This window comes from Hyperolius riggenbachi, chromosome 3 (assembly GCF_040937935.1).
Source record: "Hyperolius riggenbachi isolate aHypRig1 chromosome 3, aHypRig1.pri, whole genome shotgun sequence".
Taxonomy (NCBI): domain Eukaryota; kingdom Metazoa; phylum Chordata; class Amphibia; order Anura; family Hyperoliidae; genus Hyperolius; species Hyperolius riggenbachi.
In genome coordinates, this window is record NC_090648.1 from 140,331,293 (window position 1) to 140,355,199 (window position 23,907).

The 23,907-nt window shown below is 47.2% G+C and overlaps 1 protein-coding gene across 2 annotated transcripts in view; it reads left to right on the forward strand.

Moving 5' to 3' along the window:
• LOC137561174 (gonadotropin-releasing hormone II receptor-like) overlaps positions 1-23,907 on the forward strand; it is a 75,200-nt gene that overhangs the window by 12,739 nt on the left and 38,554 nt on the right. For both annotated transcript variants that reach the window (XM_068272433.1, XM_068272432.1), the window contains exons 2-3: positions 16,825-17,105; positions 22,395-22,907. In XM_068272433.1, the coding sequence (XP_068128534.1) occupies positions 22,398-22,907 (510 nt within the window). In that variant the 5' untranslated portion in view covers positions 16,825-17,105; positions 22,395-22,397. The remainder of the gene's footprint in view (positions 1-16,824; positions 17,106-22,394; positions 22,908-23,907) is intronic.

Genomic DNA, 23,907 nt, shown 5'->3' on the forward strand with positions numbered 1-23,907 from the left:
AGGTTAGTTTCACACTGGGGCATTGCTTCGCATTGCGTTATATTTATAACACAACCATATAACATTTGTAGTGGGAGTTGATGTTATGCACGCAAAGAAGCCACTGACCAATGTGCACCTTCAGGGCCCCTTCTAGGCCAGACATGTCTAAAGTCCAGTCCGGGGGACAGAGGCAGCTCACTGATCCTTTCTGGAGGGTCACAAAGTTCTCTACCGTTGTCAATTCAATGCGGACTATAGGCCATAGCCGCAGTAATGCATTCAGGGGCCACCTTGTGGCGCTTCACTGCCTCCCCATTTTGTTTGCCTGTAAGTTATCAGCCACCACTGTAGAAGTAGCAGTTACTGATGATTAGCAGCCTCCACTATGCTGACAGTAGTAACAGCCACTGATTAGCAGCCTCCACTATGCTGGCAGTAGTAACAGCCACTGATTAGCAGCCTCCACTATGCTGGCAGTAGTAACAGCCACTGATTAGCAGCCTCCACTATGCTGGCAGTAGTAACAGCCACTGATTAGCAGCCTCCACTATGCTGGCAGTAGTAACAGCCACTGATTAGCAGCCTCCACTATGCTGGCAGTAGTAATAGCCACTGATTAGCAGCCTCCACTATGCTGGCAGTAGTAACAGCCACTGATTAGCAGCCTCCACTATGCCGGCAGTAGTAACAGCCACTGATTAGCAGCCTCCACTCTGCTGCCAGTAGTAACAGCCACTGATTAGCAGCCTCCACTATGCCGGCAGTAGTAACAGCCACTGATTAGCAGCCTCCACTATGCCGGCAGTAGTAACAGCCACTGATTAGCAGCCTCCACTATGCCGGCAGTAGTAACAGCCACTGATTAGCAGCCTCCACTATGCCGGCAGTAGTAACAGCCACTGATTAGCAGCCTCCACTATGCCGGCAGTAGTAACAGCCACTGATTAGCAGCCTCCACTATGCCGGCAGTAGTAACAGCCACTGATTAGCAGCCTCCACTATGCCGGCAGTAGTAACAGCCACTGATTAGCAGCCTCCACTATGCTGGCAGTAGTAACAGCCACTGATTACTAGCAGCCTCCACTATGCTGGCAGTAGTAACAGCCACTGATTACTAGCAGCCTCCACTCTGCCAGCAGTAGTAACAGCCACTGATTACTAGCAGCCTCCACTATGCTGGCAGTAGTAACAGCCACTGATTAGCAACTACCACTGGTATACGGGTTATTTCCTGTGGTCGGATATATTTGAGCTGGATCATGTCCACTCTACTGTGCCAGCGCGAGTATGCCTGCGCAGTAGAGTGGACCCGGTATGGCTTGGCTATCGTGCCCACCGGAAAGCCGTTACTGCACCTCTGCAGTAGAGCGGAAGGTAAATATTTCATCCGCTCCTGCGCCAGCGCCACAGCCAATAAGCTTGTTGGCTGATTTTTGGGGGCTGCCAGTGTTGGATCCTGGAGGGTGAAAAGGACAGAGGAAGCCTCATTAGGATCCAGAGGCTTCCCCCTCCCAAGGTAAGTACTGCCCAGGGGCTGTTTTTTCTGTTACAGATTACTTTTAAGCAGAGATGGATTAAGATGCAATGGAGTCGCAGGCTCAAGTGTAGAGAGGTCAGAGAAGGTGACTGTTGGGCCCCTTGCCACCCAGTAGGCCCTAGGCACCTGCCTAGGTTGCCTGGTTGATCCAGCTCTGCCTTTAAGTCTAGTTACGCCCCTGATAGTGTACCTAACGGCAATCAGCAAACAATGTGTTTACTTTCGCTAGTTTGGCCCTCTAGCACTCCCCCCCCCCCATCACACACACACAAAAACACACACACACACACACACACACACACAGTACTACTACACACACACGCACAGTACCACTACACACACACACACACACACACACACTACACACACACACACTACACACACACACACACACACACACACACACACACTACATACACACTACATACACACACACACAGCTACAAACATATTATAAAAAGTAAATGTCATCTGATCTTAAAGCAACGACAGCAACTAAGCGCATTCTTCCCCTCCTTACACCACCCACTGTGTGCCATGTCATTGTTCCTCCTTCCCTCCCTTCCCTAATTGCAAGGAGTAATGGCAGAAGATGCATTTAGTTGGAGACTGCAGAGATTAGTGGGATGTTCGCAGATAGGAGGCTTCATATGACCATAGGCATAGGCCACCCCCCAGCTAGTGATGAACTCACTGCTGGGCAGAAAGTACGATGCTGGGATTTCCAACATTTCACACATGAGCAGCACGTAGCACCATGCTCCCGTCGTACACACTTACTGCGTAATCCATGTGGCAGGCACAGATCATGACCCTTGCAGTAGGGAAGCTTACCATGGAGCAACGCAGCGCGCAAGTGTGCAAGAGGCCTCAGCGAGAATGCCAAACCAAATGTCGCCCCTTAGCCACAAGCTGGAGGAACTAAAGTTATTACTCTGTTATCAACACTGATTGTTATGCTGCTTATGCCTGATAGGGAAGCAGCAAGGAAAATTCAATTTTGTCCACACTGAGCTTAACCTCCCCGGCGTTCTGGGTAATGCGTACATAAGTACGCATTACCGTTTTTGTAAAATAATTTTTTTTCTTCTTGCTGTAGCTAGCAGTACGCTAGCTAGTAGTACGCCATGTCCTTCGCACCCGCATCCAACCACCAAATCCCCGCCGGCCATACTTACGCGTCCGAGATCCCGCGTGAAGCGTGATTTCCTATCGTCGCTTCTCCCGTCGCCATGGTGATGATCGGACATGACGTCATGGGCAGTTCCGATCCTTCCCATTGCACAGCCTGGCGAATCACGCGCTAGGCGTTTTTTGGAGCGGCAGCCCCTTTAGCGGCGCATCACGGCGAATCTGCGGGGAGCGGCGGTGATCGGACAGAACATGTAGCTAGCCAAGTGCTAGCTACATGTTCTGCAAAAAAAAGTAAGAGAAAAGCTCGTCCATACCGCCAAGGAGGTTAAGAAAGAATAAAATATCTCAGCTTTTGCTGTCTTTTGTGTTCCAATTCTTATTCACATGTAAAGCATACCTGACCGATATGTGGCATGATGAGATAAGCATTAGTACACAGACCCATACGCAATTCACCTTTTCTCCTGTGTTTTCTCCTTGACGATATTTTAAATCTTGCCCATAAAATACCTTTTAAACCACCAGTCAAAATAACAGTAGTTTTTCACCTATTTTGGGGTACTTTTTCAATTGCTGAGTGCTGAAAAAATATTTTCAATAAAAAATGAAAAATGATCTCCTAGGAGATATATATGCGATTAACTTTTTCTCCCGAGTTTTCTCCTAGGAGATAATTTTAAATCTTCTGTTTAAAATAACTTTTCAGCCCTCTGCAATAAAAAGTACCAAAAAAATAGGTGAAAAATACTATAAAAAGTATGGACACCCTATACTGTGAGCAACTACTTATCCAATCTATACTGACCTATACTGGAGGCACCTACCTAGCTAACCTATACTTGTCAGCACCTACCTAGTTATACTGGGGGCACCCACCTATCTAACCTATTGTCTGCCTACAAGGTGAGCGCTAGCCAAAGTACTGCAGTCATTCTAACTAGAAAGCAGCACGGCAAGGCACTCAGCCTCTCCACTATCACTATGAGAACAGATGATGCTTAGGATTTAATGATGTACCAGCATTTAGGATCCCAGTGAAAATTCACAGCTGGGGAACTGTTTGTAAGCAGTAACTAGAGAAGACATGAACAAGTGAAACAAGGAGACTAAAAGTACTGTGTGTGCTGAGAGACCAGCAACACAAGATGACTGATTCCTGGCTTCACGCTGTCTACCTTACTAGCTTTATGTGAGCTGAAACATAGATCCAGAGGATATTTATAGCTCGGAAATTTCATGCTGAAATATCAGCACACAGAAAAAAAAGAACACATATCAGCTATGTATGCTAACGGCAGCAAAATATTGTAAAAATTCCCTGTAAATGTGTCATCTACTTGCTTCCTAAAAAACATAGGGGTTGATTCACTATAACAAATAGCGAGTGTTACCGGAGTTTTGCTTCCCTTACTGCACGCTTAGCGTGCCTTATCAGAGTTCACGTGCCTTATCAGAGTAGCATAGCGAGCGCTACGAACTTATGCCTGCTAATTGGCAAAGACGAGAGTTCCACTCATCCTGCCCTGAGCCCCTGCGGGTTCAATCACTTTAAAGGACATTATCCCCGCACTTTGATTGGCCCAATAGGCTGCCTGTCACTTTACAGGAAAATTGACAGGCAGCCTATTGGGCCAATCAAAGTGCGGGGATAATGTCCTTTAAAGTGATTGGACCCTCAGGGGCTCAGGGCAGGATGAGTGGAGCTCTTGTCAATGCCATTTAGCAGGCATAAGTTCGTAGCGCTCGCTATGCTACTCTGATAAAGCACTCTAACTCTGATAAGGCATGTTAACTCTAATAAGGCATGTTAACTCCAATAAAAAGGCGGCAAAAGGAGATAGCGAGCGTTACAAGAGTTAACGCTCGCTATTTGTTATAGTGAATAAACCCCTACGTTTATTCAATGGACAGAGAGCAAAGATGCATAACATGTACCAGGGCCAGGGGAGATCAGTTTATAATTTACTTGTTTACAGTCCTATTCTTGTTTTGTGTTTCTTCTTAACACTGGACACTTTAAAGCTGGCCATACATCTAGTGATATTGCAGCCCGATCGACCATCTGATCCAATAATTGTATTGAAATGGATGAAAATCGGTGCTGCAATAAGCATGCCTGATCAATCAATGATTCAGCTGATTTCGGCCCAAAAGTGGTTGAATGTGTCGATGGAGAAAAATGGAAAATCTTGACATCAGTAGGGAAAAGAATCTGCTGGCACTGCTGCGCTGTACAAACATTTATTGATAGAAAGGATGCATCAAAGTTGTAGTGGAACCATCACATACATTGAAGCATAAAACATACCATTAGGTTGTGCAGTGACACGTGGTTGTGCGGTGGGTGCAGGGTACAGAGGAGCCTGACGGCCGTTTCGCACAATGCTGTGCTTCCATGGAGGCTCATGCTGAATGGGCAGCCAACAGATCTTTCTCAGATCAGATTCCATCAGAGAGAGAAGTGTCTCTTAGTCGATCTGCCCATACATTGCTAGATCAGGGACGGTTCTAGACTATATGCTGCCTGAGGCAAACTTGTGAAGATGCCCCCCCCCCCCCCCCCCGATTTGGAATGATCGCACAGCACACGACAATTTACTCTGCTTCATGTAATGTTCTCACATGACATGCTGCAGCACACTGGCTGGCTGTGAGTCTGCGACAAACAAACTGCTCACCCAGTCACTCCATTCCTCCTCAGTCCGGACAGCAGCATTACCTCCTCCCTTCTGCTGTGCAAATCAAATGAAACACTGCTGCTATCCCGCCTCCCCCCTCCTCACTCATTGTCAGACTCCTCACACAGCACAACAAGCTGATTTTTCCCCAATGATGACCTCTGCACCTAGCTCTCCTATCGCTTCTCCTCCAACTCTGACTGCATGCTGTTAGTGTAAACACACAGTACAAACATGGCGCCCCTGTAATCTCTGCACCTGATGCAAATGTTTCACCTTGCTTCATGAGACAACCGGCCCTGTGCTAGATGTATGGGTACCTTTAAAATTGAATCCTGCAGAGGAGGACAAAGATGGAACGCTACTCCCTGCTCAGTTACTCTAGCTGTCATAGGTCATTAGCAGACAATACATTATTCTGCCTATCACTGCTGGATTTTATCAAACAATTTGAGTCATTATCCTCCTACACATTCCTCCCCTGGGTGAGCAATATATGATGACAACTAAGTTCCTTCAGCAATTCCAAAGATGTGTGCACTGTGGGGAAGGGAGGAATCGATGGGTACTCAGAGACACAGAGCCTGTGTTGTGTACAGTATTGTGCCACCATTTACAGAAGATGGACTCCTTGGGTCTCTTCTGCACACAGTGATTTAACCAATCAAAAAGTATGCAGGAGAACTAATATAATTTCCAGCAGTGTATTCAGGAACCATACCACCCAGTACAGCTTCCCTGCAGGCTGTGTATCTGTGAGTACTGCCAGACTAGGCATCACTTAAATGCCAGGCTTGCTGTACTCCATGTACAAATGTTCTGTGTATCGAAGGTGATATGCTGCCAAGGTAAGAGAGGAGAGAGGACATCATAACTTTGCTTCAGGACACCATCAATGGTTGCTTCCATTGTCTTTTCATGTGCATGCACCCAAAGTAATATCGGTAAAATCCCCAATAAGCTCTAATACCTTTTGTTTTAAAATGGTAAATTTCTGTTTTGCATAGCATTTTAGTAAGAAGGCTTTTTGATGAATTTCAGCCCCTTATGCTGGGAATACACAGTTCGTTTTTTAGGTGATTAGAGGGTTCAATAGATAAATTCCGACATGTCCGATCTCTCTTTCGATTCTTTCGCCACTCAATTTCTGATATAAGTGAATGGAAAAAGATAAGAAAAACTAGTGAAAGATAAGAGAATTGACTGCAGAATCGAGCAGCAAAAACAATCGAGAGGAGAACGGAGCGCCAGAAACGAACCGTGTATTCCCAGCATTACACTCTCCTAGAAGTTCTGGTTCACCATAAGCTTGCTGGGTAACACTGTGAATAGCTTATAGATAATACAGTACATATGTACATTAGGACTTCATACCACTGTGAGTCAGCTTGGCTAGCTTCCGTATCAAAACTGATATATGAACAAGGCCAGTACTCTGAGATCTGCTGAGAAATCTAAGGTTCACTGACAACTTGGCATCTGCTCTCCTTGGTGCTGATTCTAGCTATGTACAGAGGCAGCACTGAAATGGATAATGTTTATTCTTGGGTTGTTTTTTTTTTTTCATAAAATAAGTCATTGGTTTTCTTGGAGCATGTAGATTGTTAAAGGGTGAGGGGTGGGGGTAATTCAGACCCCTGCTTAGATTATGTCCTTCAGCTCTGGGTGTGATGTTTTTATAAGGAGTATCCAAAATGAAAGGCAACCCTCTCAAATGAGCCATAACTGAAGTAGTTAGATGCTAGGTTCATATATCCTACTAAGTGGTGATGTCAATGCAAAGTTTATGTTATAAAGCCTCTGAAGGTACCATTGAGTTGACTAACACTGATTGGCACCAAGCTCTTTGGCAGCCCCTGTGACCAGGAGGGAGTACCTGCACTGGATGGTGCATCTGTCCAACCTAACTGTTTTCCCAATGGTAAACATTTCTGCTCAGGTGAACTGTGAAGGTGGATGTAAGGCTTGGTGGTGTATTCTCCACAGTCAGCATGCAACGCATAAGCTGACGTGAAGGAGGTACACACACTAGCACAAGGAAACAGGCTATCCCTAGTATAGTGGAGGGGAGGACTGACTCCAATAGGAGATTGTGGCGCACAGAGCCAGTGCAGATCCGACAGCCACAAACAATACTTTCGCTATAACGTCTCAGCGCAAAGTAGCGCTGAGCGCATAAACCAGAACTGAGGAAATCAGGACAGGTAGTCAGAATGAACGCTTGCTAGCTAGCCGCTACTTAGTGACAGCAAGCGTCCACAACAAGACAGACTGGAATGAGGCAGCCAATGCGTTGCAGCGATGGCGTGCCTCACAAAGACAGGACAGGATAGTCAGGAAATAGCAGGATCAAGATAGATGAATGTAACACAGATAAATATACAATAAGTATGATTTCCTAGCGTATTACAATTACAGCTATCAATGAAACTATTTGTAACGTCTGACTAACATATGTATATATCGGCAATGAACCGATATATGACATAAGCAGGAACACTGACTTAGGACTGGAATGATACAGGGAACAGGACTCAGAGGGATTCGCTATCTCTTCGCAGAGATGAACGCAATCCACAAACGGTAACAGGACAGGATTCAGAAGGATTCGTTATCTCCTCGCAGAGATGAACGCAATCCACAAACAGGACCAGGAACAGGATAACTAGCTCAGCACGGGTGATCAACGTGCTAGAACTGACTAGCTGAACGCAGGATATAAACAGTTCGTGTACGTATATATCAGCGTCACTGATGTATCAACGTAACACGAATACAAGGAAAATAATAAACGTGCTGGTATGCATATATATGGGCAATGAACCAATATATGATGCAAAACCAGCAAAGTATCTTTAGAACAAGAAACACGATCGGGGGCTGAAGCGACAGCAAGACAGGCTTAAACTGAAGCTATGAAAACCCGAGGAGTCCTGCAGGAAGCAGATCTTTACACTGAGGTCATCCAATGGGAGCAGACATGCAGATTCCCACACAGGTGAATGGTAATCAGTCACAAGCTGACAGCAGGGAAAGGCAGACAAAGCTATGCAGCTTGCATGGAAAGAGATCAGAACTGCCTGAGCTGCAGCACTACTACTTCCAGCAATATCTGCTGCAGCAGCGATCATGACAGTACCCCCGCCCTTAAAAGCGGATTCCAGACGCTTTTCAAAACTGAAATTCCCAACAAAACAGTCTGACTGATAATTCATGATGACCGGGACAGCCCGGCAAGACCAAATTCCAGAATCAGTCCCCACAAGACTGGACCCATCAGAACCAGAACCTACAGAACCATGCCCATCAGTACTACAAGCCCAGTGTGACACGCATCAGAACCATGATTTCCAGAAGAAAGCCCTCCGAAACTCCCTGAGCGATCCCCACCGCCTTCCAGGAACCGTTCAAAAACGCCAAAGCCTTTGCAATGCCCACCGGGACTGTCTTTACCAACACAAAACCCACTGTTGAACCAGTCCAAGGCACCAGGACAAGTTTTCTCAGAGACCTCCCAGAACACCTTGAAGCTCCAAAGAGATCCCCATAGGTCAGAACGCCCCTTAGGCTCACATGGAGAACTATCAAGAACCCCTATGGAACCTAGGGCAATTCCCGAGTCAGGGCCACAAGGACAAACATCAAGATCAGGGCTTTCAGGGACCAGAACCATCTCTGGGCATGCAGGCAGACTGGCAACATCAGAACATGTTCCCACTAAGGAAGCATCAGAGCACACTAACACCTTAGACACACTTGGGCATTCTGGCACACAAAGAACATCTGGGCACACTGGCACAAGAGAAACCTCTGGGCATGTCAAGGAACTGTGAGCCTCAGGGTCAGCCAAGACAGGACCAAAACCAGGACTGGCCAAAAAAAAATCATCATGACTAGACTTCGCAACTACTGGACTTTTACACGAGAATGCAGGATCAGACTTAGATGTCGCTGATTCCAGCAAAGTCAGTAACAAATCAGATTCAGGGGCACTAACAAGACAGGACAAATCTTCTGATGTATGCACTGAACCAGATAGGGACTCCACAACTACCTCTGGACTGGACAGAGACTCATCTAATACACTGGATTGGAGCTCATGAGGCGCTGCAGAACAAGTCAGTATTGCAGCAGCCCCCACTGGACTAGGCAAAACTGAGGAATTCCCTGGACAGGAAGGGGACTCTGGAACCTCTGCCACAGCGGCCAGAGAACCAAAATCTTTCAGGATACAGGGCTGGGTTTCAGGAACACTCATCAGACCGGACTGAAATTCTGAGATTTCTATTATTTTGACCAGAGAATCAGAATTATCCATGTTACAGGGCAAGACTTCTGAAACATTCAGAGGACAAGGCTGGAGTTCCTCGGCTGTTACAACACTGGAGAGGGACTCAACAACATTGGTTAAATCAGACTGTGTACAGGGCAAGGTATCTAACACACTTGCTGACGAGGACAATATTTCAATGGCTTCTGCTTTGCTGGGCAGAAATTCATCAAGTTTTATTAGAGCAGACTGTAATTCCAAAACAGCTGCTAGACAAGTGAATATTACTGCAACCCCAACTGAGGTAAGCAGTGCCTCAGACTCCTCTGCTAGAGGGTTTGAAGTATCCAAAGTACTGGGTGAAGCATAAGACTCTGCGACCACAGCTTCACTGGACAGGATCACTGAACAGTCCATATTGCAGGGCAAAACCATGGAAGCACCTGCTGGACAGCATAATGATTCTGTGACCTGAGTTTCATTGGAGAGATCTACTGCACAATTCATGGTACAGGGCAAATTTACTGGAACATTTTCTGAACACGGTAATAATTCTGCGATTTCGGATTCACATAGCAGACGCTCTGAGTTATTCACGAAACTAAAGTGAGGTGTAGAAACAGGAAGATCAAAACACAATGTTTGCGCATCCGAATCACCATTCAGTTGTAAAATTGGAAAATTCAGATGCTGGGGTTCTGAGGTTTCTGGACAGGATTGCTGGGACTCGGAAACTGATGTAGTGCATCTATTGGCATGTGCTGGATCAGACAGGAGTTGAACTTTATTAACACAGGTAATTTCTGCAGAAGTGTTTGCAGAGACAGGCAAGATTTTTCTGGTGTCTGTTTCACTGAACAAAGACTCATGAGTACTGGCTAGGCTGGACTCATAAGTCAGCAGGACCTCTGGATTCTCTGCTGAGAAATGTGTGCAGGGCAAAGTTAAGAAAGTATCAGTGGCTTCTGTTTTACTGGGAAGTAACACTGAGTTATCCATGGTACAGGCTGGAGTTACAGGAACATTCACAAGACATGGCAGGGACTCAGTAACTGGAGAAGTGGGACAGTCTCCAATTGACAGTGTGTCTTCCCTGGTATCAACTGATTGAATCGCATAAAAATCATCCAAAATCATTTTCCACACATCGATCAATGGATCCACAAAGTCATACCCACACACACCAGTTTTTATTAGGTTATAGGCAGACTTAATGCATGCATTCAATACTAATTCACTTTTTGCACTGTAAAATTGACAAAATGAACTTGAATCATTCTTCCATTCATTGACCAGAGCTTCCATCTCTCCTTTCTCAAATGGAGGATTCCAAGCATACTTAACAGGCAGATCACAGTTTGCAGATATGATTGTGGCAGGGACATATATTGGGTTAATTAGCAGGTGATTGGCAGATTCCTTATTATCAGAATCAGAATCAGAATCATTTTATTTCGCCAAGCATGACTGGGTCAAGCCCGGAATTGGGTTTGGCATAATGGAACGGTACATAGAATAAAGAAGGGAAGACGTTAAAATGACAGTAATACCTCGTACTCCAATATGGACATACACAATATGCAATCATACAAACACAATATACAACATACAATCAGCATTGGATATACGTATAGCTCAGTGTTACTCTTTCAAAGACACGCTGCTAAAGACTGTCGCTCCTATGCAGGTGGTAAGGCACTGAAAGAGGGTGGTAGAATATTAAGAGAGTTCAGGAGGCTAACGGCCATCGGGAAGAAAGAGTTCTTGTGTCTGGTGGTCTTGGTGGGGATGGCTCGGAGTCTGCGCCCCAGTGGAAGTGGGGTGAAAAAACAGTGGCCTGGGTGAGAGGGGTCGCTTGCGATCCTCAGTGCCCTGGCTCTCAGCCTTGTGTTGTACAGGTGGTCAAGTGGAGGCAGAGGTCTACCGATGATCCTCTCCGCCGACCTAATGATCCTCTGTAGTTTGTGCCGGTTGCTGACGGTGGCTCCCACATACCAGACCAAGATGGCGGAGCATAGGATCGATTCAATGGTGGCAGTGTAAAAGCATGTTAGAATCTCCTGCGCCATGCCGAACTTCTGAAGTTGGCGGAGGAAGAAGAGTCTTTGCTGGGCTTTCCGTTGGGTTGAAGTGATGTTGACCCTCCAGCTGAGGTCGCTGGAGATGGTGGTGCCCAGCAGGCGAGCGCAGGGTACTCTGGCCACCTCGGTGCCGTCAATGTAGATGGGGGGAGGGGAAGGAGCCGACTTCCTAAAGTCAATTATAAGTTCAACGGTTTTGGCTGTGTTGAGCACCAGGCTGTTCTCCTTGCACCAGTGGCATAGTCTTTCCACCTGTTGCTGGTAATCCTGGATGTTGTCCTTGGTGATGAGGCCAACAATGGTGGTGTCATCCGCAAATTTTATGACTTTGACAGAGTCTACCGTGGATTTACACTCATTTGTGTAGAGGGAAAAGAGCAGCGGGGACAGGACGCAGCCCTGGGGTGCCCCTGTGTTGGTTATCACTTCTCGTGAGTAGATGTCCCCCAGCCTGACAGCTTGGGATCTGTTAGAGAGAAAGTCAACGATCCATAGACGTAGGGTCGGGTGGACCCCAAGTGTGGCCAGAACATTCTGAAGAGTGCGTGGGCATATAGTGTTAAATGCTGAGCTGAAGTCTAATAGCAGTACTCTGGCATACACGTCCTTCCTGTCTAGATGGTTGTAGATGTATTCCAGACAGATGTTTAGGGCGTCGTCAGTGGACCTATTTGCCCTGTAGGCGAACTGGAGTGGGTCTAGTAGGGGCACGGTGGATAGCTTGAGGGTGGATAAGACCACTCCCTCTAGGGTCTTCATGATAACGGACGTCAGGGCTACCGGCCTGTAGTTATTGAGGTCAGAGATGCCTTGCTTCTTAGGAACAGGAATGATGGTGGACCTCTTGAAGTCGCTAAGGATAACGACTCTGCAGATCGGACACGTTTCTTAGAACGTTTGCGTTTTGCCTTAGACCCTGCTGTTTTTGGTGATTTATTCAAGGCTGCAGGAAAATTATCAGAAACACTCTCTGCTTGCTGATCATTTTTGCAAACAATTGAAGGGGCAGCTGATTGGCCTGCTGCCAGGAGTTCATTTAGAGGAAAAGGCAATGGATCTATGCGCAACCAGTTATGGATTACAAACGCTAGAAATTCCAGCGGCCTCTCTTTCAAATCGGAATGATCGAGAACATCAAATGCCCACTGAAGCAATTGCCCTTTAAACAAAATATAAACTAGCTGGAGTGCCCAGGTTGAAACAGGAGTCGCTTGGAGATCGGGATTGGCCAGGAACCTGGCACATTCAGAGAAAAACTCATTTTCTGTTTCAGAGTTAAGTTCTTCAAATTTCTTGAAGGAACAGGAACCATAATTAACAGTGTCATACTTTCTGGGAATCCCCCCCACAATGGGGATTGGTAATGGGGTTTTCATAATGTAAGGCTTGGTGGTGTATTCTCCACAGTCAGCATGCAACGCATGAGCTGACGTGAAGGAGGTACACACACTAGCACAAGGAAACAGGCTATCCCTAGTATAGTGGAGGGGAGGACTGACTCCAATAGGAGATTGTGGCGCACAGAGCCAGTGCAGATCCGACAGCCACAAACAATACTTTCGCTATAACGTCTCAGCGCAAAGTAGCGCTGAGCGCATAAACCAGAACTGAGGAAATCAGGACAGGTAGTCAGAATGAACGCTTGCTAGCTAGCCGCTACTTAGTGACAGCAAGCGTCCACAACAAGACAGACTGGAATGAGGCAGCCAATGCGTTGCAGCGATGGCGTGCCTCACAAAGACAGGACAGGATAGTCAGGAAATAGCAGGATCAAGATAGATGAATGTAACACAGATAAATATACAATAAGTATGATTTCCTAGCGTATTACAATTACAGCTATCAATGAAACTATTTGTAACGTCTGACTAACATATGTATATATCGGCAATGAACCGATATATGACATAAGCAGGAACACTGACTTAGGACTGGAATGATACAGGGAACAGGACTCAGAAGGATTCGCTATCTCTTCGCAGAGATGAACGCAATCCACAAACGGTAACAGGACAGGATTCAGAAGGATTCGTTATCTCCTCGCAGAGATGAACGCAATCCACAAACAGGACCAGGAACAGGATAACTAGCTCAGCACGGGTGATCAACGTGCTAGAACTGACTAGCTGAACACAGGATATAAACAGTTCGTGTACGTATATATCAGCGTCACTGATGTATCAACGTAACACGAATACAAGGAAAATAATAAACGTGCTGGTATGCATATATATGGGCAATGAACCAATATATGATGCAAAACCAGCAAAGTATCTTTAGAACAAGAAACACGATCGGGGGCTGAAGCGACAGCAAGACAGGCTTAAACTGAAGCTATGAAAACCCGAGGAGTCCTGCAGGAAGCAGATCTTTATACTGAGGTCATCCAATGGGAGCAGACATGCAGATTCCCACACAGGTGAATGGTAATCAGTCACAAGCTGACAGCAGGGAAAGGCAGACAAAGCTATGCAGCTTGCATGGAAAGAGATCAGAACTGCCTGAGCTGCAGCACTACTACTTCCAGCAATATCTGCTGCAGCAGCGATCATGACAGTGGATCTCCGGACAAGTCTGTCCCAGTTTACCAGCATGCACAGACACACTTTCTAAACATAGACTTGTAAAGAACAATCACACCAACCTTAAAATAAACTGTGATAATCCATTGACTAGTATTTTCTCCTTCCTTGTAGCTTTCTTTTCGGGTCACTGTTCTGCCATTGCTGCTGTTGTGCCCCCATCTGGCTGAAGGGGTGGCAGAACTCACTTTATATGGATTCTTGTGACATTACTGCCAAAAGAAAAGTGATGGCCAGCAATTGAAACATAGAAATTCTAAGAATATATACAGTATTGTATATTTATGCATTACTCCCAAATGGGCAGCATTTACACGAGTTACCAGGTACACCCTAACAAAAGTCCTGCTGCAGCAATCTCTTATCATTCTCCATCCTGGGGTTTGAGAGGGTGGATGGAGGTGGCTGGGCTACTGATCGTGAGGAGCCTGAAAGCATCTACAAGGATAGATCTGACGAGAGACTTGACTTAAAGAAAACATTAGTGGAGTATTTTAGTGTTCTTTAGATTCAAGCATTGCTTTCACACTTACAGTCTGTGTTTTTGAACTCCTTTATGCAAACAGGTGAAGAGGTGGAAACATCATCCTAAGCAAGCAGGCCACAAGCAGTGTCTTGTAGTCTTGTATGAATGATCTGAAGGAAGGGGGGAGGGGGCACATGGGGGAACCTTACAGTATCAGTTTGAGCAAGTGATGGAAGGAGGGGGGGGGGTGGCTGAGCAAGCGATCTGATTTAAGATGGAGGGCGGTTACTTTAGCATCTCTGCCTTGAGTCCTTAGGACCTTGTCACATCCCTGCATACTAGAGCAAGGTCAGCAAATGCTGCACATTAAAGCACACCTGTATTGAGAGAGATATGGAGGCTGACATATCATTTTACTTTTAATCTATGCAGATTGCCTGGCTCAAGGCTGGGCCGAGGCAGAGGCGAGAGAGGCTCCAGCCTCAGGGCGCAGTGTAGGAGGGGGCGCGCAAGTAATTCAGATATCATTCCCCTATTGTGCTTGAAGCAGAGAGAAATAAGAAAAGGGAATACATGGCAGTGACTGCAAGCCAGATAACAAGAAATTGGGGGGATGGGGCAACGGGGAATCTCTTAGTCTAATAGCAATCAGTGTGTGACGGCTGTGGTGGGCGGGATGGAGGGGTGCACTGTGCTGTCTCAGCCTTGGGTGCTGGAGGCCCTTGTCCCGGCTCTGGCCTGGCTGTCCTGCTGCGTAGTATTGGTGTTCGAATTTGGTATCCTGTATTTGTAAACCAGAATTATGGTGATCGCCGTACTTCAGCAACCAAGCTAGTGGACAGGGTCATGGGGAGGTCACTCACGTGTGGTTCCTGTTGGTTCTCACATGACTCCGGTGCTTACTTCTTCCGGCTTAGAAGGAAGAAGCATTGGAGTCACATGTAGGGTGTCATGGACTGCAGCCCTGTGACCCTGTCCACTAGCTTGGGTGCTTGAGTGCGGTGTTTGGCATAATTTGGGTTTCCGAAGGCAATGTTTTCCAAATTTGCTCACCAACACTATTGCTTAGCCTCTGGTTCTAATACTCCTAGCCATAGACCCTGAACAAGCATGCAGATCAGGTGTTTCCGACTAGTCTGACTAGATTAGCTGCATGCTTGTTTCAGGTGTGTGATTTATACACTACTGCTCCCAAAGGGACCAGCAGGGCTTCCAGGCAACTGGTATTGCTTAAAGGGAATGTCCAAGCAAAATAAAAAAATGAGTTTCACTTACCTGGGGCTTCTACCAGCCCCATGCAGCCATCCTGTGCCCTCGTAGTCACTCACTGCTGCTCCAGGTCCCCGCTGGCAGCTTACTGACCTCGGAGGTCGGCGGGATACATTGCGTACATTTTTACGCATTCTCGCTAGTGCAGGAACATCAACACATACATTTTTACGCATTGCTGGTTCAATGCGTAAAAATGTACGCATTAAACCAGTAACGCGTAAAAATGTATGTGTTAATGTTCCTGCCCTAGCGGGAATGCGTAAAAATGTACGCAATGTGTCCCGCCGACCTCCGAGGTCGGCAAGCTACCAGCGGGGGAATGGAGCAGCAGTGAGTGACTACGAGGGCACAGGATGGCTGCATGGGGCTGGTAGAAGCCCCAGGTAAGTGAAACTCATTTTTTTATTTTGCTTGAACCTTCCCTTTAAAAAAAAGTAAATATGGCAGCCGCCATATCCCTCTGGGCTTTTTCCCAGTGCTCAGTTGCTTAGCAGAATAATTCTGTATATCAGCTCACTACCCATACAATTCTATGTGGCTGTTCACAGTACTATGTTGTGTCGGATCGCATTATTCTAACTCACTACATGCAGGCTTTGTATTAAAGTCTATGTCCAGTCTCCACTGCAATTCACACTCATTATAATGTGTGCATTATGCAGCTGAGCACTGTGCATCAAGCCTTTATATTCCCGAGTACTTTAAGAAAGCTCACATTTGTAAATACATTTTAACTTTGTCTCTTTATACACATTTTCTACTCAGTTTTCATGTTTGCACTAATCAGCATTTTCATTTTCTTCCGGCTCCTTTCATTTGCAGAGCACATGTGAGTTCCTACCCTGATGCCAAGTATAAAAGTACCCATCACATGCCTGGTGCGCAACAGAGAGTGGAGATTTGTGCAGACAGCTTACACTCTACTACAAACAGATGGCTTTCCGATGTGTTTCATTATCTCTGCATTGTTTGAAAACAGTCCTGCTCAGAGATACATCCTGCAAGAACATCACAAATATTAAAGATGACACTGTGACAAGAAGGTCCTTTGAAGGACCTCATTAAGTCACCAAGTCCTGCTTATATTTAATATAGAAGGCCAGGTAAGACTCGGGAGAATTCTATGTACTGTATTGTTTAAAATTGTGTTTATTAGTGGGTAACGGGGTGCATGAAGGATCAGTGTTTCCTGTAGTTCCCTGGGAAATATGGTATGTTTACAGATTAACATTGCCAGTAACATTGCTTCTTACCGGTCAGGGCTTTTTACACCAAGAGCACTTTTGATGAGCTTTTTGATCACCAGCACTTTTCAAAACACTGGATACTAAAATCCTATGGGCAGTTTTATTATCCACTGTCTTACCCCATTCACATTTCTTTAGGAGCCCTCAATGGGAATCAGGAAATTTGAGTGCCTGGGGCTAATGGACTTTTTGGGCACCCCCATATGCACTAATGCAAATTATCAGCTACTGTATTTGGCACCAAAGAAGAAATTTGGGCACCCGATAAATAGTGGACATCTGGACTGTCCAACTGAAATTGTTCGTTTTAAGAATAAGTGTTTTGAAAAATATAGTTTTTAAATTCGTTTTGACAATTATAAATTAGTAAATTATTATTTTGAAATGTATTATCTTAGAAATGTATCCCTTTTTGTATTAACATTATTTGTAGTGGAGAAAGGGGGTTTTAGGCTTAGGCATAAGGAAGAGGATTCTATGGTTAGGTTTCAGGAAGTGGGGTTTAGGGTTAGGCCCCACCAGATGGTTCTTAGGATTAGGCATCACCAGGGGAGCTCTTAGGGCTAGGCACCACCAGGGGAGGGTTCTGTGTGAGAGAAGGATTAGGTTTTGTTGTAGTAAAATATTGGTGTAACTGACCTTGCGGACGTGGCTGCCGGCAGCTCCAGGCAGCCGCTCGCTTCCGCCTCGTCTGGCGGCATCCTTGGCTCCCCTGTGGCTGTGAGTTGGTGCGGCGCTTCCGGCCATATCCTCAGGCGAATGCGCACGATTTCTAGCAGCCCTTTTAGGTTGAGAAGATGGGTGTGAGGCGTGTCAGCTGACGTTATAGTCAGCTGACACTGATTTCCCCAGAAGCGCACTGATTGATTGGGACTTCTGGGGGCGTGGATCTATGCTTTTTCTTTGGTATTTAAGTCCTAGTCTGTCAGTTGTCCAGTGTCCGTTATAGCTATCAGTTCACTGAGCGCTGGACCTTGCCTTACTACTGAGCCTAGTTTAGCTAGTGCTCAGAGCTATATATACAGTGGCGTACCTAGGGCATTTGACACCCGGTGCTAGGTATTGAAAGACACCCCCCCACCCACGGTCCACCACCTGCGCGAAAAAATGGGCGTGGCTATGACCGGATGGGGCGGAGCTAATTTAAAAGTGCACCCAAGTTTTAGTCAACCTTTCTCCAGAAAATTCACATCATTGCGCAGCTTTTCTCCAGAAAATACACAAAATGTCAGAAGCTTTCAACATAAAATACACGTAATGCGAGAACATTTCACCAGACATTACACGTTATATGAGCAGATTTCACAAGAAAATACATTCAATCATGTCGGCAGATTTGACCAGAAAAAAATCATTCAATCTTGCGGTAGATTTGACCAGAACATACACAATGGGCTTGATTCACAAAGCGGTGATAACTCAGTTATCACGCCTAAAAGACTTTAGGCGTGATAAGCGGTGCAAAGCTGAGTTATCACCGATTTGTGCTGCTCTTCGCGCGAAGCTCCCGCGCGCAAAGTTTTGCGCGCGTAGCGCACCGCGCTGCGCGCGCAAAGTCCCATAGGGCTCAATGGACGCTGCGCGCGAAGCAGGGCACACTGCGCGCGCAGCGCGGTGCGCTACGCGCGCAAAACTTTGCGCGCGGGAGATCGCGCGAGTTTCTTCTTATCACTCCTAAACTGAGTTTAGGCGTGATAAAGGGCTTTTCACAGGCGTGCAAACACTTTGCACCGCTTTGTGAATCAAGCCCTATGTCAGCACCAGATTTCACCACAAAATACACAATATCGGTAGTTAAACTGACCACAAAATACACAATGACGGTAGTTAAACTGACCACAAAATACACGACGGTAGTTAAACTGACCACAAAATACACGACGGTAGTTAAACTGACCACAAAATACACAATGTCGGCAGTTAATCTGACCACAAAATACACAATGTCGGTAGCAGATCTGACCACAAAATACACAATATCGGTAGCAGATTTGAGTGTTGGCAAGCTGATAGCCTGGTGGGTAGGTGGTTAAGGGTGAGCAGCCTGATTGCCTAGTGGGTAGGTGGGCAGCCTGCTGGGTAGCAGTGGTGGGTAGGGGGGCAGCAGTGGTGGGTAGGTGGGCAGCCTGCTGAGTAGGTGGGCAGCAGTGGTGGGTAGGTGGGTAGCATGGTGGGTAGCCTGGTGGGTAGGGGGGCAGCAGTGGTGGGTAGGTGGGCAGCCTGCTGGGTAGCAGTGGTGGGTAGGTGGGCAGCCTGCTGGGTAGCAGTGGTGGGTAGGTGGGCAGCAGTGGTGGGTAGGTGGGCAGCCTGCTGGGTAGCCTGGTGGGTAGGTGGGCAGCCTGCTGGGTAGCAGTGGTGGGTAGGTGGGCAGCAGTGGTGGGTAGGTGGGCAGCCTGCTGGGTAGCCTGGTGGGTAGGTGGGCAGCCTGCTGGGTAGCCTGGTGGGTAGGTGGGCAGCAATGGTGGGTAGGTGGGCAGCAGTGGTGGGTAGGTGGGCAGCAGTGGTGCGTAGGTGGGTAGCAGTGGTGGGTAGGTGGGCAGCAGTGGTGGGTAGCCTGGTGGGTAGATGGGCAGCCTGCTGGGTAGCCTGGTGGGTAGGAGGGCAGCAGTGGTGGGTAGGTGGGCTGCAGCGGTGGGTAGGTGGGCAGCAGCGGTGGGTAGGTGGGCAGCAGCGGTGGGTAGGTGGGCAGCAGCGGTGGGTAGGTGGGCAGCAGTGGTGGGTAGCCTGGTGGGTAGGTGGGCAGCAGTGGTGGGTAGGTGGGCAGCAGTGGTGGGTAGCCTGGTGGGTAGGTGGGCAGCAGTGGTGAGTAGGTGGGCAGCAGCGGTGGGTAGGTGGGCAGCAGTGGTGGATAGGTGGGCAGCAGTGGTGGGTAGGTGGGCAGCAGTGGTGGGTAGGTGGGCAGCAGTGGTGGGTAGCCTGCTGGGTAGCCTGGTGGGTAGGTAGGCAGCAGTGGTGGGTAGATGGGCAGCCTGCTGGGTAGCCTGGTGGGTAGGTGGGCAGCAGTGGTGGGTAGGTGGGCAGCAGTGGTGGGTAGGTGGGCAGCAGCGGTGGGTAGCCTGCTGGGTAGCCTGGTGGGTAGGTGGGCAGCAGTGGTGGGTAGGTGGGCAGCAGCGGTGGGTAGGTGGGCAGCAGTGGTTTGTAGGTGGGCAGCAGTGGTGGGTAGGTGGGCAGCAGTGGTGGGCAGCAGCGGTGGGCAGGTGGGCAGCAGCGGTGGGTAGCCTGCTGGGTAGCCTGGTGGGTAGGTGGGCAGCAGTGGTGGGTAGGTGGGCAGCAGTGGTGGGTAGGTGGGCAGCAGCGGTGGGTAGCCTGCTGGGTAGCCTGGTGGGTAGGTGGGCAGCAGTGGTGGGTAGGTGGGCAGCAGTGGTGGGTAGCCTGCTAGCAGTGGTGGGCAGGTGGGCAGCAGCGGTGGGCAGGTGGGCAGCAGCGGTGGGTAGCCTGCTGGGTAGCCTGGTGGGTAGGTGGGCAGCAGTGGTGGGTAGGTGGGCAGCAGCGGTGGGTAGGTGGGCAGCAGCGGTGGGTAGCCTGGTGGGTAGGTGGGCAGCAGTGGTGGGTAGGTGGGCAGCAGCGGTGGGTAGGTGGGCAGCAGCGGTGGGTAGCCTGGTGGGTAGGTGGGCAGCAGTGGTGGGTAGGTGGTGGGCAGCAGCGGTGGGTAGGTGGGCAGCAGCGGTGGGTGGCCGGGCCGGTGCACCTGTAAAAGAAAAAAAAAACATTCACTTACCTGCAGATGAAACCTCTCTTCCGAATCCCAGGCAGCCTCCGCAGCTCCTCTTGAATGTCCCGCGCCGTCTCCTGCTGCGTCATCAGTGCAGGGCTACGGGAAGATGGCCACCGAAGCCCGCACTGGAGACAAAAATAGACGGCAAGATGGCGTCGGCGGCCATCTTGTCGTCTATTTTTGTCTCCAGTGCGGGCTTCGGCGGCCATCTTCCCGTAGCCCTGTTCGGGTAAACTGAGGGCGGCTATCAGCAGCCCTGTCAGTGCCCATTGCCGGCGCCCGTGGAGGGGAAGCGCCGAAGGAGGGGACCCAGGTGAGGGAGATGTGGGGGGGTATTTCCCCCCTCCCCGCCGACGCTGCCACCCCTCCTTCAGCGCTGCTTCCCCTCCTGTGTCATCAAGGCTTCTGGGGAGGCCTTGATGACACCCCCCCTGGAGCTGACACCCAGAGCGGAGCGCTCCTGGCCGCCCCATGGTAGGGACGCCACTGTATATATATATATGTATATATATATATATATATATATATATATATATATATATATATATATATATATACATATATGCAGACACTGCCGGTATATATGTACTCTAGTTAGATCAGTCTTGTATATTGTATATTGTAGTTATCCTGATTATTATTCTGTGTATGACCCGGCGTGCCCTCCACTTTGATTAAAGTCTCATCCCTCTGTACTACAGTTATCTGATACTCGGTATAGACCTCGGCTAGCCTAACGACTCTGTCTCTGTCTCATCCTTGTTTGTACCTCAGCCATCTGAGCTTATGTGTATGACTTCAGCCTGTTAAACGATTTATCACCCGTCTCAGCCCATTGTACTTCTACCATCTGATTACCAGTGTATGATCCTAGCCTGTTATTTGACCTAGCTCTGCCTTAGTCCTTTTGTACCGCATACTTCTGATTTCACGTGTATGACCACAAGTGATGATCTCACCTCGATTTATCGTATACACATAAATACCCAGCGTTACAATTGGTACTATTTACCAATGCTTTACTATGCTCGTTACAACTGTAAATATATTTTCATTTTCATTGTTATAGACCATATTTTGCCCTTTTTATCACTGTTATTAAAAACAATATTATAGACAATATCTTAAAATTTCAGCTTTACCCTGCGTCCTTTTTTCCTGGCGCCCCTATTCCTGGCGCCCCTATATGATGTATGCCCCCCCCCACAATGCTCTTCCTACTGATCCCAGCATCCCCTTCTGTCTCCACGGCATGTTCAGAGGCTGCCAGTGTGTGGACACTTACCTAAATCCCATTTTATTTTGCTTCTTTATCATGAATGATTGTTTTGCTACAGCACTCCTTAAATGACGCTTTGATGAGTAGCATGAACAGTGTGACATTGCTGTGAGATATGACATTTTATTCTTTCTTCTATGTGTGTTTGCAGACAATGGCCATGCATTCTGCTATCGTGAATCAAAGCCATCTGGTCCTGCCTGATGCCAACCTCTCAGCTCTGGGTTTCCCAGGCCCCTGGAGAGAACCTACATTCACAACAGCTGCTAAAGCTCGTGTAGGTGTCACCTGTTGCTTTTTCCTCATAGCATCTTGTAGCAATGTGGCTGTTCTGTGCAGCATCAGCGGGAAACGATGTAAGTCTCATCTTCGGATCCTCATCCTGAGCCTCTCTGTGGCTGACCTGTTGGTCACCTTCCTGGTGATGCCACTGGATGCCATGTGGAATATTATGGTGCAGTGGTATGCAGATGAACTTTCCTGCAAGATCCTTAACTTTGGGAAGCTATTTGCCATGTACTCTGCTGCCTTAGTGCTGGTGGTGATCAGCCTTGACCGTCACTGGGCCATCTTGTACCCACTCAGCTTCACCAGTGCAGGACAGCGCAACCGCATCATGCTTTGGACCGCTTGGATTGGCAGTCTGCTACTGGCATCACCCCAGGTACAGGTCAATCGTTTCTTAATAGAAGTTCATTTTACCACTATTTTTTATAAAGATTACAGCGTTATTACATCTTATACATACTGGCATAAACCAGCAATAGCTGAACAACAGTGATCATACATTTACTAAGCATAAAAGTCTGCATATGTGCATCAAAGCATGTCTGTGCAATTAATAAACAGACACATCAATGCATTACAGTGGTTCTGGAGGTGTGGTTAGCTCACAGGGACAACAAAGGATGATTTGCATATTCAGCAATGATGCATCGTGGGAGACATCATATGCTCACTCCAAGTGAGTAAATAATAGCAAATACCGTCTTTATAAAGAAGGCAAACTTTTGCTTTGCATAGTATTTTAGTAAGAGGGCTTTTTGGTCCTTTGTCGCCCCTTACACAATCCTTGGAGTTCTGGTTCACCATGAGCTTGCTGGGTAATCTGTAACTGTGAGCCCAGCCTGAGATGGAAAATTGACTAACAAAGTAATTTCTCATCCTCGTTCCATTGTTGGTGAGGCTGCAGCAGTGGCATATTGTCATGCAGGGACATTTTGTAAACATTTTCTCTGATGTTTTTGTCAGGTTAAATGTTTATGAAACATAATTGCAAGGTTATTTTTTTTTTGTTCAACCCCCACTGTGATTAATAAAACGAAAAAAAAAAATACTAAACCAATATTTTTTTGCGCTTCTATTTTCTTTCTTCATCTGTATTCTTCGGTCTTTAGCTGTATATTCTTCTGATATATATATATACTTCCATCTTCATCTGTAAGTTTCAGTCTTCAGCTGTGCTCTCTTTACATCTGTAATGCTGCACCGTGTTAGCCAACATTTGAGGCAGAAAGTTGTTTTTTTATCAGGATGATGCCATTTATTGGGTTAACTTCAAAAGATTCAAAGAGTAAGAGTTCAATACAGTAATATCCTGTTCAAATTCTAATATACTGTGTACTGAACATAATCAAAGAAAGTGCAGCATCCATATATTTGTA